This window comes from Oncorhynchus nerka, linkage group LG20 (assembly GCF_034236695.1).
Source record: "Oncorhynchus nerka isolate Pitt River linkage group LG20, Oner_Uvic_2.0, whole genome shotgun sequence".
Lineage (NCBI taxonomy): Eukaryota > Metazoa > Chordata > Actinopteri > Salmoniformes > Salmonidae > Oncorhynchus > Oncorhynchus nerka.
The window spans coordinates 6,482,920-6,496,452 of NC_088415.1; the positions used below are offsets into that span (position 1 = coordinate 6,482,920).

Here is a 13,533-nt window from a genome sequence, read left to right on the forward strand (position 1 = left end):
TTAGTGTTTCTGTAGGTTGGGGGCTTTCATCAAGGTTAGTGTTTCTTCAGGTTTGGGGGCTTTCATCAAGGTTAGTGTTTCTGTAGGTTGGGGCTTTCATCAAGGTTAGTGTTTCTGTAGGTTGGGGGCTTTCATCAAGGTTAGTTTTCTGTAGGTTGGGGGCTTTCATCAAGGTTAGTTTTTTAGGTTGGGGGCTTTCATCAAGGTTAGTGTTTCTGTAGGTCGGGGCTTTCATCAAGGTGTTTCTTAGGTTTGTGGGCTTTCATCAAGGTTAGTGTTTCTGTAGGTTGGGGGCTTTCATCAAGGTTAGTTTGTATTGGGGGCTTTCATCAGGTTAGTTTTCTGTAGGTTGGGGGCTTTCATCAAGGTGTTTCTGTAGGTTGGGGCTTTCATCAAGGTTAGTGTTTCTGTAGGTTGGGGGCTTTCATCAAGGTTAGTTTTCTGTAGGTTGGGGGCTTTCATCAAGGTTAGTGTTTCTGTAGGTTGGGGGCTTTCATCAAGGTGTTTTCTGTAGGTTGGGGGCTTTCATCAAGGTGTTTCTGTAGGTTGGGGCTTTCATCAAGGTTAGTGTTTCTGTAGGTTGGGGGCTTTCATCAAGGTTAGTGTTTCTGTAGGTTGGGGGCTTTCATCAAGGTTAGTTTTCTGTAGGTTGGGGGCTTTCATCAAGGTTAGTGTTTCTGTAGGTTGGGGGCTTTCATCAAGGTTGGGGGCTTTCATCAAGGTGTTTCTGTAGGTTGGGGCTTTCATCAAGGTGTTTCTGTAGGTTGGGGGCTTTCAAGGTGTTTCAGGTTATCAAGTGTTTCTGTAGGTTGGGGGCTTTCATCAAGGTTAGTGTTCTGTAGGTTGGGGGCTTTCATCAAGGTGTTTCTGTATGTGTTTCTGTTTCTATAGGTTGGGGGCTTTCATCAAGGTTAGTGTTTCTGTAGGTTGGGGGCTTTCATCAAGGTTAGTGTTTCTGTAGGTTGGGGGCTTTCATCAAAAGTTAGTGTTTCTGTAGGTTTTCATCAAGGTGTTTCTTTAGGTTTCTTTCATCAAGGTTAGTGTTTCTGTAGGTTGAGGGCTTTCATCAAGGTGTTTCTGTAGGTTGGGGGCTTTCATCAAGGTTAGTGTTTCTGTAGGTTGGGGGCTTTCATCAAGGTTAGTGTTTCTGTAGGTTGGGGGCTTTCATCAAGGTGTTTCTTTAGGTTGGGGGCTTTCATCAAGGTTAGTGTTTCTGTAGGTTGGGGGCTTTCATCATGGTTAGTGTTTCTGTAGGTTGGGGGCTTTCATCAATGTTAATGTTTCTTTAGGTTGGGGGGCTTTCATCAAGGTGTTTCTGTAGGTTGGGGGCTTTCATCAAGGTGTTTCTGTAGGTTGGGGGCTTTCATCATGGTTAGTGTTTCTGTAGGTCGGGGGCTTTCATCAAGGTTAGTGTTTCTGTAGGTTGGGGCCTTTCATCAAGGTTAGTGTTTCTGTAGGTCGGGGGCTTTCATCAAGGTGTTTCTGTAGGTTGGGGGGTTTCATAAAGGTTAGTGTTTCTGTAGGTTGAGGGCTTTCATCAAGGTGTTTCTGTAGGTAGGGGGCTTTCATCAAGGTGTTTCTGTAGGTTGGGGGCTTTCATCAAGGTGTTTCTGTAGGTTGGGGGCTTTCATCAAGGTGTTTCTGTAGGTTGGGGGCTTTCATCAAGGTGTTACGTCGTCTCCAGGTTATTGAACACACAGCACATATCAGCCTGGGATATCAACCATTCAGAGTTGGTCATAGTGGGAGTGGCCATAGAATTATATGGGAGTGACCTCACTGAGTAAAGTATTTGTCATCAGGATATGTCCTTTGCTAGCAAAAACAATCCCCCTGGTCGTCACTAGTTAACACAGCCACAAATGTCATAAATATGGCTAAACCCCACCCATTCTCTTTGCACAATTGACCTTATTAAAATGTGATTTTAAAACAAACCCTAACTAATGAAGCCCAAGTTTGAGGAGTTGGTCCACCAGAACAGCGCATTTGGGCCGAAGTGTCTAGGAATGAGATTAGATGTCATGTGACTAACATGCCTTCCCTTTCACAGCATGTCCCCCTTTATAAATCACATGTAAACAGTTGAAGTTGGAAGTTTACATACACTTAGGTTGGAGTCATTAAAACTCCTTTTTCAACCACTCCACAAATTTGTTGTTAAACAAACTATAGTTTTGGCAAGTCGGTGAGGACATCTACTTTGTGTACGACACAAGTCATTTTTCCAACAATTGTTTACAGGCAGATTATTTCACTTATAAACGACTGTATGACAATTCCAGTGGGTCAGAAGTTTAAATACACTAAGTTGACTGTGCCTTTAAACAGCATGGAAAATTCCAGAAAATGATGTCATGGCTTTAGAAGCTTCTGTTAGGCTAATTGACATCACTTGAGTCAATTGGAAGTGTACCTGTGGATGTATTTCAAGGCCTACCTTCAAACTCACTGCCTATTTGCTTGACATCATGGGAAAATCAAAAGAAATCAGCCAAGACCTCAGAAAAAAAATTGCAGACCTCCACAAGTCTGGTTCATCCTTGGGAGCAATCCTAACCATGAAGCACGGGGTGGCAGCATCATGTTGTGGGGGTGCTTTGCTGCAGGAGGGACTGGTGCACTTCACAAAATAAATGGCATCATGAGGGAGGAAAATTATGTGGATATATTGAAGCAACATCTCAAGCAAGACATCAGTCAGGAAGTCGCAAATGGGTCTTCCAAATGGACAATGACACCAAGCATACTTTCAAAGTTGAGGCAAAATGGCTTAAGGACAACAAAGTCAAGGTATTGGGGTGGCCAGCACAAAGCCCTGACCTCAATCCTATAGAAAATTTGTGGGCAGAACTGAAAAAGCATGTGCGAGCAAGAAGGCCTACAAACCTGACTCAGTTACACCAGCTCTGTCAGGAGGAATGGGCCAAAATTCACCCAACTTATTGTGGGAAGCTACCCGAAACGTTTGACCCAAACTAAACAATAAAGAGGCAATGCTACCAAATACTAATTGAGTGTATGTAAACTTCTGACCCACTGGGAATGTGATGAAAGAAGTAAAAGCTGAAATAAATAAATCTCTCTACTATTATTCTGACATTTCACATTTTTAAAATAAAGTGGTGATCCTAACTGACCTAAGACAGGGAATATTCACTAGGATTAAATGTCAGGAATGTGAAAAACTGAGTTTAAATGTATTTGGCTAAGGTAAACTTCCGACTTCAACTGTATATCACATTCGACATAGATGATTATGTCACACAGTTATGCCACATTTATGACATACGGTTATAGATGCTTTGTAATACATTTATGTGGTGCTTATGAAGGCATTATGAAGGCATTATGAAGGCTTTATGAAGGCTTTATGAAGGCATTATGAAGGCATTATGAAGGCTTTATGAAGGCTTTATGAAGGCTTTATGAAGGCATTATGAAGGCTTTATGAAGGCTTTATGAAGGCTTTATTAGCTGAACGCCATTTAAAGCGGGACCTAAATAATAATAAGAAGAAGAAGAAGTAAAAGAAGATGGAGAACCAGATCTCAGATCTCCAGATCTCACCTCGAAGAAGAAGGCTAGAACTGCCAGTCCGTCGGGCTTGTCGCTGGCCTCTTGAAAGCTCTTGTACTTATCAGAGTTATAATGGACAACGTGGAGCTGCAAACACAGAGGACAAAGAAAACAAATACATTGTTCACAAGGAATAATTGGGACCAGAAATCTGCCCAGACATTTCTAACACACAGGCCCATTGTTTTGGTTCTCGAGACCCACACCATTAGTCAAATAATGATAATTTTGCTCAAAACCCCCAGTTTAGACAGGCCTACTAGGCTACAAATTAGTCATGTCCTAATTGACCTATGACCTCATTGTTTATCAGAATTGTAAGTTGCTCCAATTGCTGAACCTGTCGGAAGGGAACCCACCATATACAATGTTTATGCAGCAATTATTCAGTTTGAGAAAATCCGAGTGACTAAAAACGAATCTGTACTTTATCCATACAACAACTCAAGAAGATCCACTTGTCATGGCTAGAGGGTGAGAAAGCAGCCCAAGACCGGCAACGTTCGACAACTTTAGTACAGGCCCCATGTCCCTCTAGCAACCAAGAGGATAACTTTAGTACAGGCCCCATGTCCCTCTAGGAACCAAGAGGATAACTTTAGTACAGGCCCCATGTCCCTCTAGCAACCAAGAGGATAACTTTAGTACAGGCCCCATGTTCCTCCAGGAACCAAGAGGATAACTTTAGTACAGGCCCCATGGTCCTCTAGGAACCAAGAGGATAACTTTAGTACAGGCCCCATGTCCCTCTAGGAACCAAGAGGATAACTTTAGTATAGGCCCCATGTTCCTCCAGGAACCAAGAGGATAACTTTAGTACAGGCCCCATGTCCCTCTAGGAACCAAGAGGATAACTTTAGTACAGGCTCCATGTTCCTCCAGGAACCAAGAGGATAACTTTAGTACAGGCCCCATGTTCCTCCAGGAACCAAGAGGATAACTTTAGTACAGGCTCCATGTCCCTCTAGGAACCAAGAGGATAACTTTAGTACAGGCCCTAGGATCCTCCAGGAACCAAGAGGCTAACTTTAGTACAGGCCCCATGTTCCTCCAGGAACCAAGAGGATAACTTTAGTACAGGCCCCATGTTCCTCCAGGAACCAAGAGGATAACTTTAGTACAGGCTCCATGTCCCTCTAGGAACCAAGAGGATAACTTTAGTACAGGCCCTAGGATCCTCCAGGAACCAAGAGGCTAACTTTAGTACAGGCCCCATGTTCCTCCAGGAACCAAGAGGATAACTTTAGTACAGGCTCCATGTCCCTCTAGGAACCAAGAGGATAACTTTAGTACAGGCCCTAGGATCCTCCAGGAACCAAGAGGCTAACTTTAGTACAGGCCCCATGTTCCTCCAGGAACCAAGAGGATAACTTTAGTACAGGCTCCATGTCCCTCTAGGAACCAAGAGGATAACTTTAGTACAGGCCCCATGTCCCTCTAGGAACCAAGAGGATAACTTTAGTACAGGCCCCATGGTCCTCTAGGAACCAAGAGGATAACTTTAGTACAGGCCCCATGTCCCTCTAGCAACCAAGAGGCTAACTTTAGTATAGGCCCCATGTTCCTCCAGGAACCAAGAGGATAACTTTAGTACAGGCCCCATGTTCCTCTAGGAACCAAGAGGATAACTTTAGTACAGGCCCCATGTCCCTCTAGCAACCAAGAGGCTAACTTTAGTATAGGCCCCATGTTCCTCCAGGAACCAAGAGGATAACTTTAGTACAGGCCCCATGTTCCTCTAGGAACCAAGAGGCTAACTTTAGTACAGGCCCCATGTCCCTCTAGGAACCAAGAGGATAACTTTAGTACAGGCCCCATGTCCCTCTAGGAACCAAGAGGATAACTTTAGTACAGGCCCCATGGTCCTCTAGGAACCAAGAGGATAACTTTAGTATAGGCCCTAGGATCCTCCAGGAACCAAGAGGATAACTTTAGTACAGGCCCCATGTCCCTCCAGGAACCAAGAGGATAACTTTAGTACAGGCCCCATGTTCCTCCAGGAACCAAGAGGATAACTTTAGTACAGGCCCCATGTCCCTCTAGCAACCAAGAGGCTAACTTTAGTACAGGCCCTAGGATCCTCCAGGAACATCAAAACCAAATAAATGAGTCCTTGAATAGAAGAGCACTGTTGAGGTAGCTGTAGTCTAACGGCCCTCGTTTGTAGAATGAACAGTGGACCAAGGCACAGCATGGTAGGCGTACATCGTCTTTTTCTTGATGACACCAAAACAAAACAACAAAGACAAAAGACGACCGCGAACAGTTCTGTCAGGCACAGACACTAAACAGAAAACAAGAGAAAACTTATATATGATCCCCAATCAGAGACAACGATAGACAGCTGCCTCTGATTGAGAACCACACACACACGGCCAAACACACAGAAATAGAAAACATAGACTTCCCCACCCGAGTCACACCCTGACCTAACCAAACATAGAGAATAATAAGGATCTCTAACGTCAGCGCGTTACATGTAGCCTGGTCCCAGATCAGTACTACTGAGATGCACTGTTGAGGTAGCTGTAGCCTGGTCCCAGATCAGTACTACTGAGATGCACTGTTGAGGTAGCGGTCAGAATTACTGGTCCCAGATCTGTTAGTGCTATCAGGTCAACTCCTTGTGATGTTGGAATGACAAGGAGTGGCAAAGAGTGTCATGATGGCACAAACACTGCTGTTGAGGCCCACTATGGTCAAGTCAAGCCCACCTCTATTGGTTGTTTTACACCCTCTAGAAACAGTACATTAGTCTTTGGGGGGGGGGGGGTGTATCTCTAGCACTAGCCCACCTCTATTGGTTGTTTTACACCCTTTAGAAACAGTACATTAGTCTTTTGGGGGGGGGGTGTATCTCTAGCACTAGCCCACCTCTATTGGTTGTTTTACACCCTTTAGAAACAGTACATTAGTCTTTTGGGGGGGGTGTATCTCTAGCACTAGCCCACCTCTATTGGTTGTTTTACACCCTCTAGAAACAGTACATTAGTCTTTTTTTTGGGGGGGGTGTATCTCTAGCACTAGCCCACCTCTTGGTTGTTTTACACCCTCTAGAAACAGTACATTAGTCTTTTGGGGGGTGTATCTCTAGCACTAGCCCACCTCTATTGGTTGTTTTACACCCTTTAGAAAGAGTACATTAGTCTTTTTTTTTTGGGGGGGGGGGTGTATCTCTAGCACTAGCCCACCTCTATTGGTTGTTTTACACCCTTTAGAAAGAGTACATTAGTCTTTTTTTGGGGGGGGGGGTGTATCTCTAGCACTAGCCCACCTCTGCCATGTATCTGATGCCATCCAGGGTGTGCTCTGCCCCGCTCTCCTCCAGGTCCCAGCCGCCCCAGTGGAGGTGCATCTGGACGGCCGTGTAGTGCCCGGGGAGACCCTTGGTGATCACCATGCTGGGAGGGAGGACGATTTCAACTGGACACAACACAAGAAGACGTTTTTTTTCAATAATTATGACATAAGCCACTGCTTTATATCCAAAGCAAGTCACGCGTGCATACCCGTGGGTGGCCTCAGCTGGAATCAAACACACATTTCTTGCCTTTTTGCAAGTGCCTTGCTCTACCCGCTGAGTCACACAGGATCACAATTTGAGTAGTCTCGTTGTTAAAGGAAGCAAATCCTAACTTAATTTAGATACATTTGTTAAAGATGTTCTTGTTATACCCTGATGAAGACAGCTTGGCAGTCGAAACGTTGGTATTACATTTTTGCATCTGAGCTCTTAGAGTGTGCGGATCTCTTTTATTTTCCAAAGATGTTATTGTTGCCATAGTTGTTTTCAAAACGTATAGACTGTTCATTCAATATAATAAAACAGTATAGACTAAAACTGGGAATATGATAAAAAAATATATAAAAAAATCAGACATCATCCCACTACTTTTTTTTTTTTCAGACATCATCCCACGACTTTTTTATTTTTATTTCAGACATCATCCCACTACTTTTTAATTTCAGACATCATCCAACTACTTTTTAATTTCAGACATCATCCCACAACTTTTTTATTTTTATTTCAGACATCATCCCACTACTTTTTAATTTCAGACATCATCCAACTACATTTTAATTTCAGACATCATCCCACGACTTTTTTATTTTTATTTCAGACATCATCCCACTACTTCTTTTTTTTTCAGACATCATCCCACGACCTTTTTATTTTTTATTTCAGACATCATCCCACTACTTTTTAATTTCAGACATCATCCCACTACTTTTTAAAATTTGATTTCAGACATCATCCCACTACTTTTTTTTTTCAGACATCATCCCACTACTTTTTTATTTTTATTTCAGACATCATCCCACTACTTTTTCTTTTCAGACATCATCCCACTACTTTTTTATTTTTATTTCAGACATCATCCCACTACTTTTTTTATTTTTATTTCAGACATCATCCCATTACTTTTTTTTTTTTTCCCAGACATCATCCCATTACTTTTTTATTTTTTATTTCAGACATCATCCCATTACTTTTTTATTTTTATTTCAGACATCATCCCACTACTTTTTTATTTTTATTTCAGACATCATCCCATTACTTTTTTTTTTCAGACATCATCCCACTACTTTTTTATTTTTTATTTCAGACATCATCCCACTACTTTTATTTTTTTTTATTTCAGACATCATCCCACTACTTTTAAAAATTTGATTTCAGACATCATCCCACTACTTTTTTTTTTTTCAGACATCATCCCACTACTTTTTAAAATTTTTATTTCAGACATCATCCCACGACTTTTTTATTTTTATTTCAGACATCATCCCACTACTTTTTTATTTTTATTTCAGACATCATCCCATTACTTTTTTTATTTTTTATTTCAGACATCATCCCACGACTTTTTTATTTTTATTTCAGACATCATCCCACTACTTTTTTATTTTTATTTCAGACATCATCCCATTACTTTTTTTATTTTTTATTTCAGACATCATCCCACTACTTTTTTATTTTTATTTCAGACATCATCCCATTACTTTTTTTTTTTTTTCAGACATCATCCCACTACTTTTTTATTTTTATTTCAGACATCATCCCATTACCTTTTTTTTTCAGACATCATCCCATTACTTTTTTTTTCCAGACATCATCCCAACACTTTTTTATTTTTTATTTCAGACATCATCCCACTACTTTTTTTTTTTTTTTTTCAGACATCATCCCACTACTTTTTTATTTCAGACATCATCCCACTACTTTTTTATTTTTTATTTCAGACATCATCCCACTACTTTTTTATTTTTATTTCAGACATCATCCCACTACTTTTTTATTTTTTATTTCAGACATCATCCCACTACTTTTTTATTTTTTATTTCAGACATCATCCCATTACTTTTTTAATTTTTTATTTCAGACATCATCCCACTACTTTTTTATTTTTATTTCAGACATCATCCCATTACTTTTTTCTTTTTTTCAGACATCATCCCACTACTTTTTTATTTTTATTTCAGACATCATCCCATTACTTTTTTTTTTCAGACATCATCCCATTACTCTTTTTTTTTCAGACATCATCCCACTACTTTTTTCTTTTTTTTTTCAGACATCATCCCACTACTTTTTAAAATTTTTATTTCAGACATCATCCCACGACTTTTTTATTTTTATTTCAGACATCATCCCACTACTTTTTTATTTTTATTTCAGACATCATCCCATTACTTTTTTAATTTTTTATTTCAGACATCATCCCACGACTTTTTTATTTTTATTTCAGACATCATCCCACTACTTTTTTATTTTTATTTCAGACATCATCCCATTACTTTTTTTATTTTTTATTTCAGACATCATCCCACTACTTTTTTATTTTTATTTCAGACATCATCCCATTACTTTTTTTTTCAGACATCATCCCATTACTTTTTTTTTCCAGACATCATCCCAACACTTTTTTATTTTTTATTTCAGACATCATCCCACTACTTTTTTAATTTTTTATTTCAGACATCATCCCACTACTTTTTTATTTCAGACATCATCCCACTACTTTTTTATTTTTTATTTCAGACATCATCCCACTACTTTTTTATTTTTATTTCAGACATCATCCCACTACTTTTTTATTTTTTATTTCAGACATCATCCCACTACTTTTTTATTTTTTATTTCAGACATCATCCCACTACTTTTTTATTTTTAATTTCAGACATCATCCCACTACTTTTTTATTTTTAATTTCAGACATCATCCCACTACTTTTTTATTTTTATTTCAGACATCATCCCACTACTTTTTTATTTTTAATTTCAGACATCATCCCACTACTTTTTTATTTTTAATTTCAGACATCATCCCACTACTTTTTTATTTTTATTTCAGACATCATCCCACTACTTTTAAAAATTTGATTTCAGACATCATCCCACTACTTTTTTTTTTTTTTTTTCAGACATCATCCCACTACTTTTTTAATTTTTTATTTCAGACATCATCCCACGACTTTTTTATTTTTATTTCAGACATCATCCCACGACTTTTTTATTTTTATTTCAGACATCATCCCATTACTTTTTTTATTTTTTATTTCAGACATCATCCCATTACTTTTTTTTTATTTTTTTCAGACATCATCCCACTACTTTTTTATTTTTATTTCAGACATCATCCGATTACTTTTTTTTTTTTTTTTCAGACATCATCCCATTACTTTTTTTTTCAGACATCATCCCATTACTTTTTTTTTTCAGACATCATCCCATTACTTTTTTTTTTTCAGACATCATCCCACTACTTTTTTATTTATTTTTTACCTGAGTGTCCGTTGTTTTTCATGAGGAAGTTACCCTTCTGAGCATCATATCCGGTGAGCTCCAGCTGTATCATGTGGGGGTTGTGTCGCACGTTCTGCCTCTGGATGTCAATGGGGGACTGTTTCCGACCACCACACGCAGGATAGTTCTCCGCCCAGTGCACTTGGTCCAGGGCCCCTTCTGACGTAGGGACAAACGGAATGCCGCGGGTGGATTAGAACAACGAATGACGACAAAGAATGAAACAATGTAAACTTGGCCACAATATTTTCATTGGCTGCCCACGCGTCCAACTATATTCCAAGCAGACAGTTGGGGAAGAAAAGGGGGGGGGGGAGGACACGACTGATATTGTATAAAGTCCTACTGTTCTCTCTGTAGGCATACCTTCACAACACCTTGGTGTAATCACAAAACAACAACAACAACAACAACAACACATGTCTGACCGGTGGTTTGTAAGAGAGGTAGTACTCTGCAGCATGAACCAAATGACAGGTTGAAAGGTACAGACGTTACACACACTACGTTAATGACCTACCAATCTTCCATAGCTATAATCACGTACAGGGCCTGATCATCATGTTTGGTTCCTGCTTGTCATCACGACGACTGATTTAACCAGCAATAACACATGGCAAAAAACGTTGGGTCGGTCACTGTTATTATATTCTCCAACTCTTTCTCTTCATCGTTCTTCAGAGTTAAAGTAGAGTTCATTATCTTTAATACATTAATAATGAATTGAAATGAAGAACATTTGTTTTTTTAAACGAGTTTAAGACTTAACTGAAAACTGAAAGGGAATAGGTCATAAATTAATAAATACGTACCTGTATATGTCCAATGTATTCCATCTATCCCAGCAGAGGCAACGCTTACCAACATCAACTGAACGAAAACACTGAAGCACTCCATTTCAATGGAAATCCTCTTGACACAAAACACCTCTATCTCTCTCTCTCTCTCTCGCTCTCTCTCTGTCACTAACTACGACTGAAAGGAGGTTTTGAAACTTCAGTGAAACCAACGCCCCCGGGACCAACTGCTCCCCGCTGGTCAGTCAGGGTTGGGTAGATTACTTTCTAATTGTAATCCATTACCTGTCCAAAACTGGAATCAGTAGCATAACTTTTGAATTACCCAAACAAAGTAATGTAATCTGATTACTTTTTGGATTACTTTCCCCCTTAAGAGGCATGAGAAGACAAAAAAAGGATCCATCAAACGCATTTGGTGTGTCATCAAAGTGGTCTCTGATTGGTGGTCATCACTTGGTGTGTCATCATAGTGGTCTCTGATTGGTGTTCAGGCTCACTCAGGTGGAGTTAACTTCAATTTGCGCCTTTGTTCAATTCTGATTTTATGTTTTTGTAAACATCCTTTCTGAAAAGTAATCCAAGAAGTAATCTAGTTTTTCAAAAGTATCTCTGGTTGACTATTGCTAATTCAGCTTTTACCAAATATTTCACACATGAAATGGCAATGGCACACTGCCCCAATTGTGGCTCATTGTATACAAATATTGGCATATTCATTTTTGGTTGTGAGGTGTGAGAGTTCTATAGACTGAAATGTCATGGTCTGGACTTTCTACTTTAACTGCTCTCTCTCTCTCTCTCTCTCTCTCTCTCTCTCTCTCTCCCCTCTCCATGATCCATGATCCATGATATCAACAGACAGCGCTATGGATACAAGGACTGACCATCCATGATATCAACAGACAGCGCTATGGATACAAGGACTGACCATCCACAACATCAACATTATAGTCTGAACCATGTTTTCAGGCAATAAAGTATTTGTTTTTACGTTTACATTGTTTACAAACATTGGAGTAAAATAATCTTATATTTTGGGGTTCTCACGGAGTGTGACAGTTGAACTAAGCTCACAAAGCATTTATAAGTGATATTCTTCAACAATCAAATGTGTAGATGTCGTTAAGTTCAAAATGGATGGAGTGACTAAGGACTCTGGCTTTAAACTGAGGATTAATTTGGAATGGGTCACGATCATTATACCCAAGGGAATATGGTCCAAGCACATCTTGTTCTTGTTAACATTTGTACATAATCTAAACAGACTAATTCATTTATTTAGTCTACTTTATTGACTAAGTGTTGAGATAATATTGTTGACACATTTGACGTTTGTATTTATTAGGGATCCCCATTATTTCCTGCCAAGGCAGCAGCTACTCTTCCTGGGGTTTATTATGGATCCCCATTAGTTCCTGCCAAGGCAGCAGCTACTCTTCCTGGGGTTTATTATGGATCCCCATTAGTTCCTGCCAAGGCAGCAGCTACTCTTCCTGGGGTTTATTATGGATCCCCATTAGTTCCTGCCAAGGCAGCAGCTACTCTTCCTGGGGTTTATTATGGATCCCCATTATTTCCTGCCAAGGCAGCAGCTACTCTTCCTGGGGTTTATTATGGATCCCCATTAGTTCCTACCAAGGCAGCAGCTACTCTTCCTGGGGTTTATTATGGATCCCCATTATTTCCTGCCAAGGCAGCAGCTACTCTTCCTGGGGTTTATTATGGATCCCCATTAGTTCCTGCCAAGGCAGCAGCTACTCTTCCTGGGGTTTATTATGGATCCCCATTAGTTCCTGCCAAGGCAGCAGCTACTCTTCCTGGGGTTTATTATGGATCCCCATTAGTTCCTGCCAAGGCAGCAGCTACTCTTCCTGGGGTTTATTATGGATCCCCATTATTTCCTGCCAAGGCAGCAGCTACTCTTCCTGGGGTTTATTATGGATCCCCATTATTTCCTGCCAAGGCAGCAGCTACTCTTCCTGGGGTTTATTATGGATCCCCATTATTTCCTGCCAAGGTAGCAGCTACTCTTCCTGGGGTTTATTATGGATCCCCATTATTTCCTGCCAAGGTAGCAGCTACTCTTCCTGGGGTTTATTATGGATCCCCATTATTTCCTGTCAAGGCAGAAGCTACTCTTCCTGGGGTTTATTATGGATCCCCATTAGTTCCTGCCAAGGCAGCAGCTACTCTTCCTGTGGTTTATTATGGATCCCCATTATTTCCTGCCAAGGCAGGATCCCCATTAGTTTCCTGCCAGCTACTCTTCCTGGGGTTTATTATGGATCCCCATTATTTCCTGCCAAGGCAGCAGCTACTCTTCCTGTGGTTTATTATGGATCCCCATTAT

General features: G+C 40.2%; 1 protein-coding gene across 1 annotated transcript in view; it reads right to left on the reverse strand.

Moving 5' to 3' along the window:
* The window catches only part of LOC115120950 (carbonic anhydrase 6-like), a 48,358-nt gene extending 37,005 nt beyond the window's left edge, over positions 1-11,353 (reverse strand). Inside the window, exons 1-4 of the mRNA XM_065005149.1 lie at positions 11,196-11,353; positions 10,363-10,542; positions 6,854-7,002; positions 3,571-3,666 (exon numbers count right to left, since the gene is read on the reverse strand). Of these exons, the coding sequence (XP_064861221.1) occupies positions 3,571-3,666; positions 6,854-7,002; positions 10,363-10,542; positions 11,196-11,280 (510 nt within the window). The 5' untranslated portion in view covers positions 11,281-11,353. The remainder of the gene's footprint in view (positions 1-3,570; positions 3,667-6,853; positions 7,003-10,362; positions 10,543-11,195) is intronic.
* Between the last annotated feature and the right edge of the window lie 2,180 nt (positions 11,354-13,533).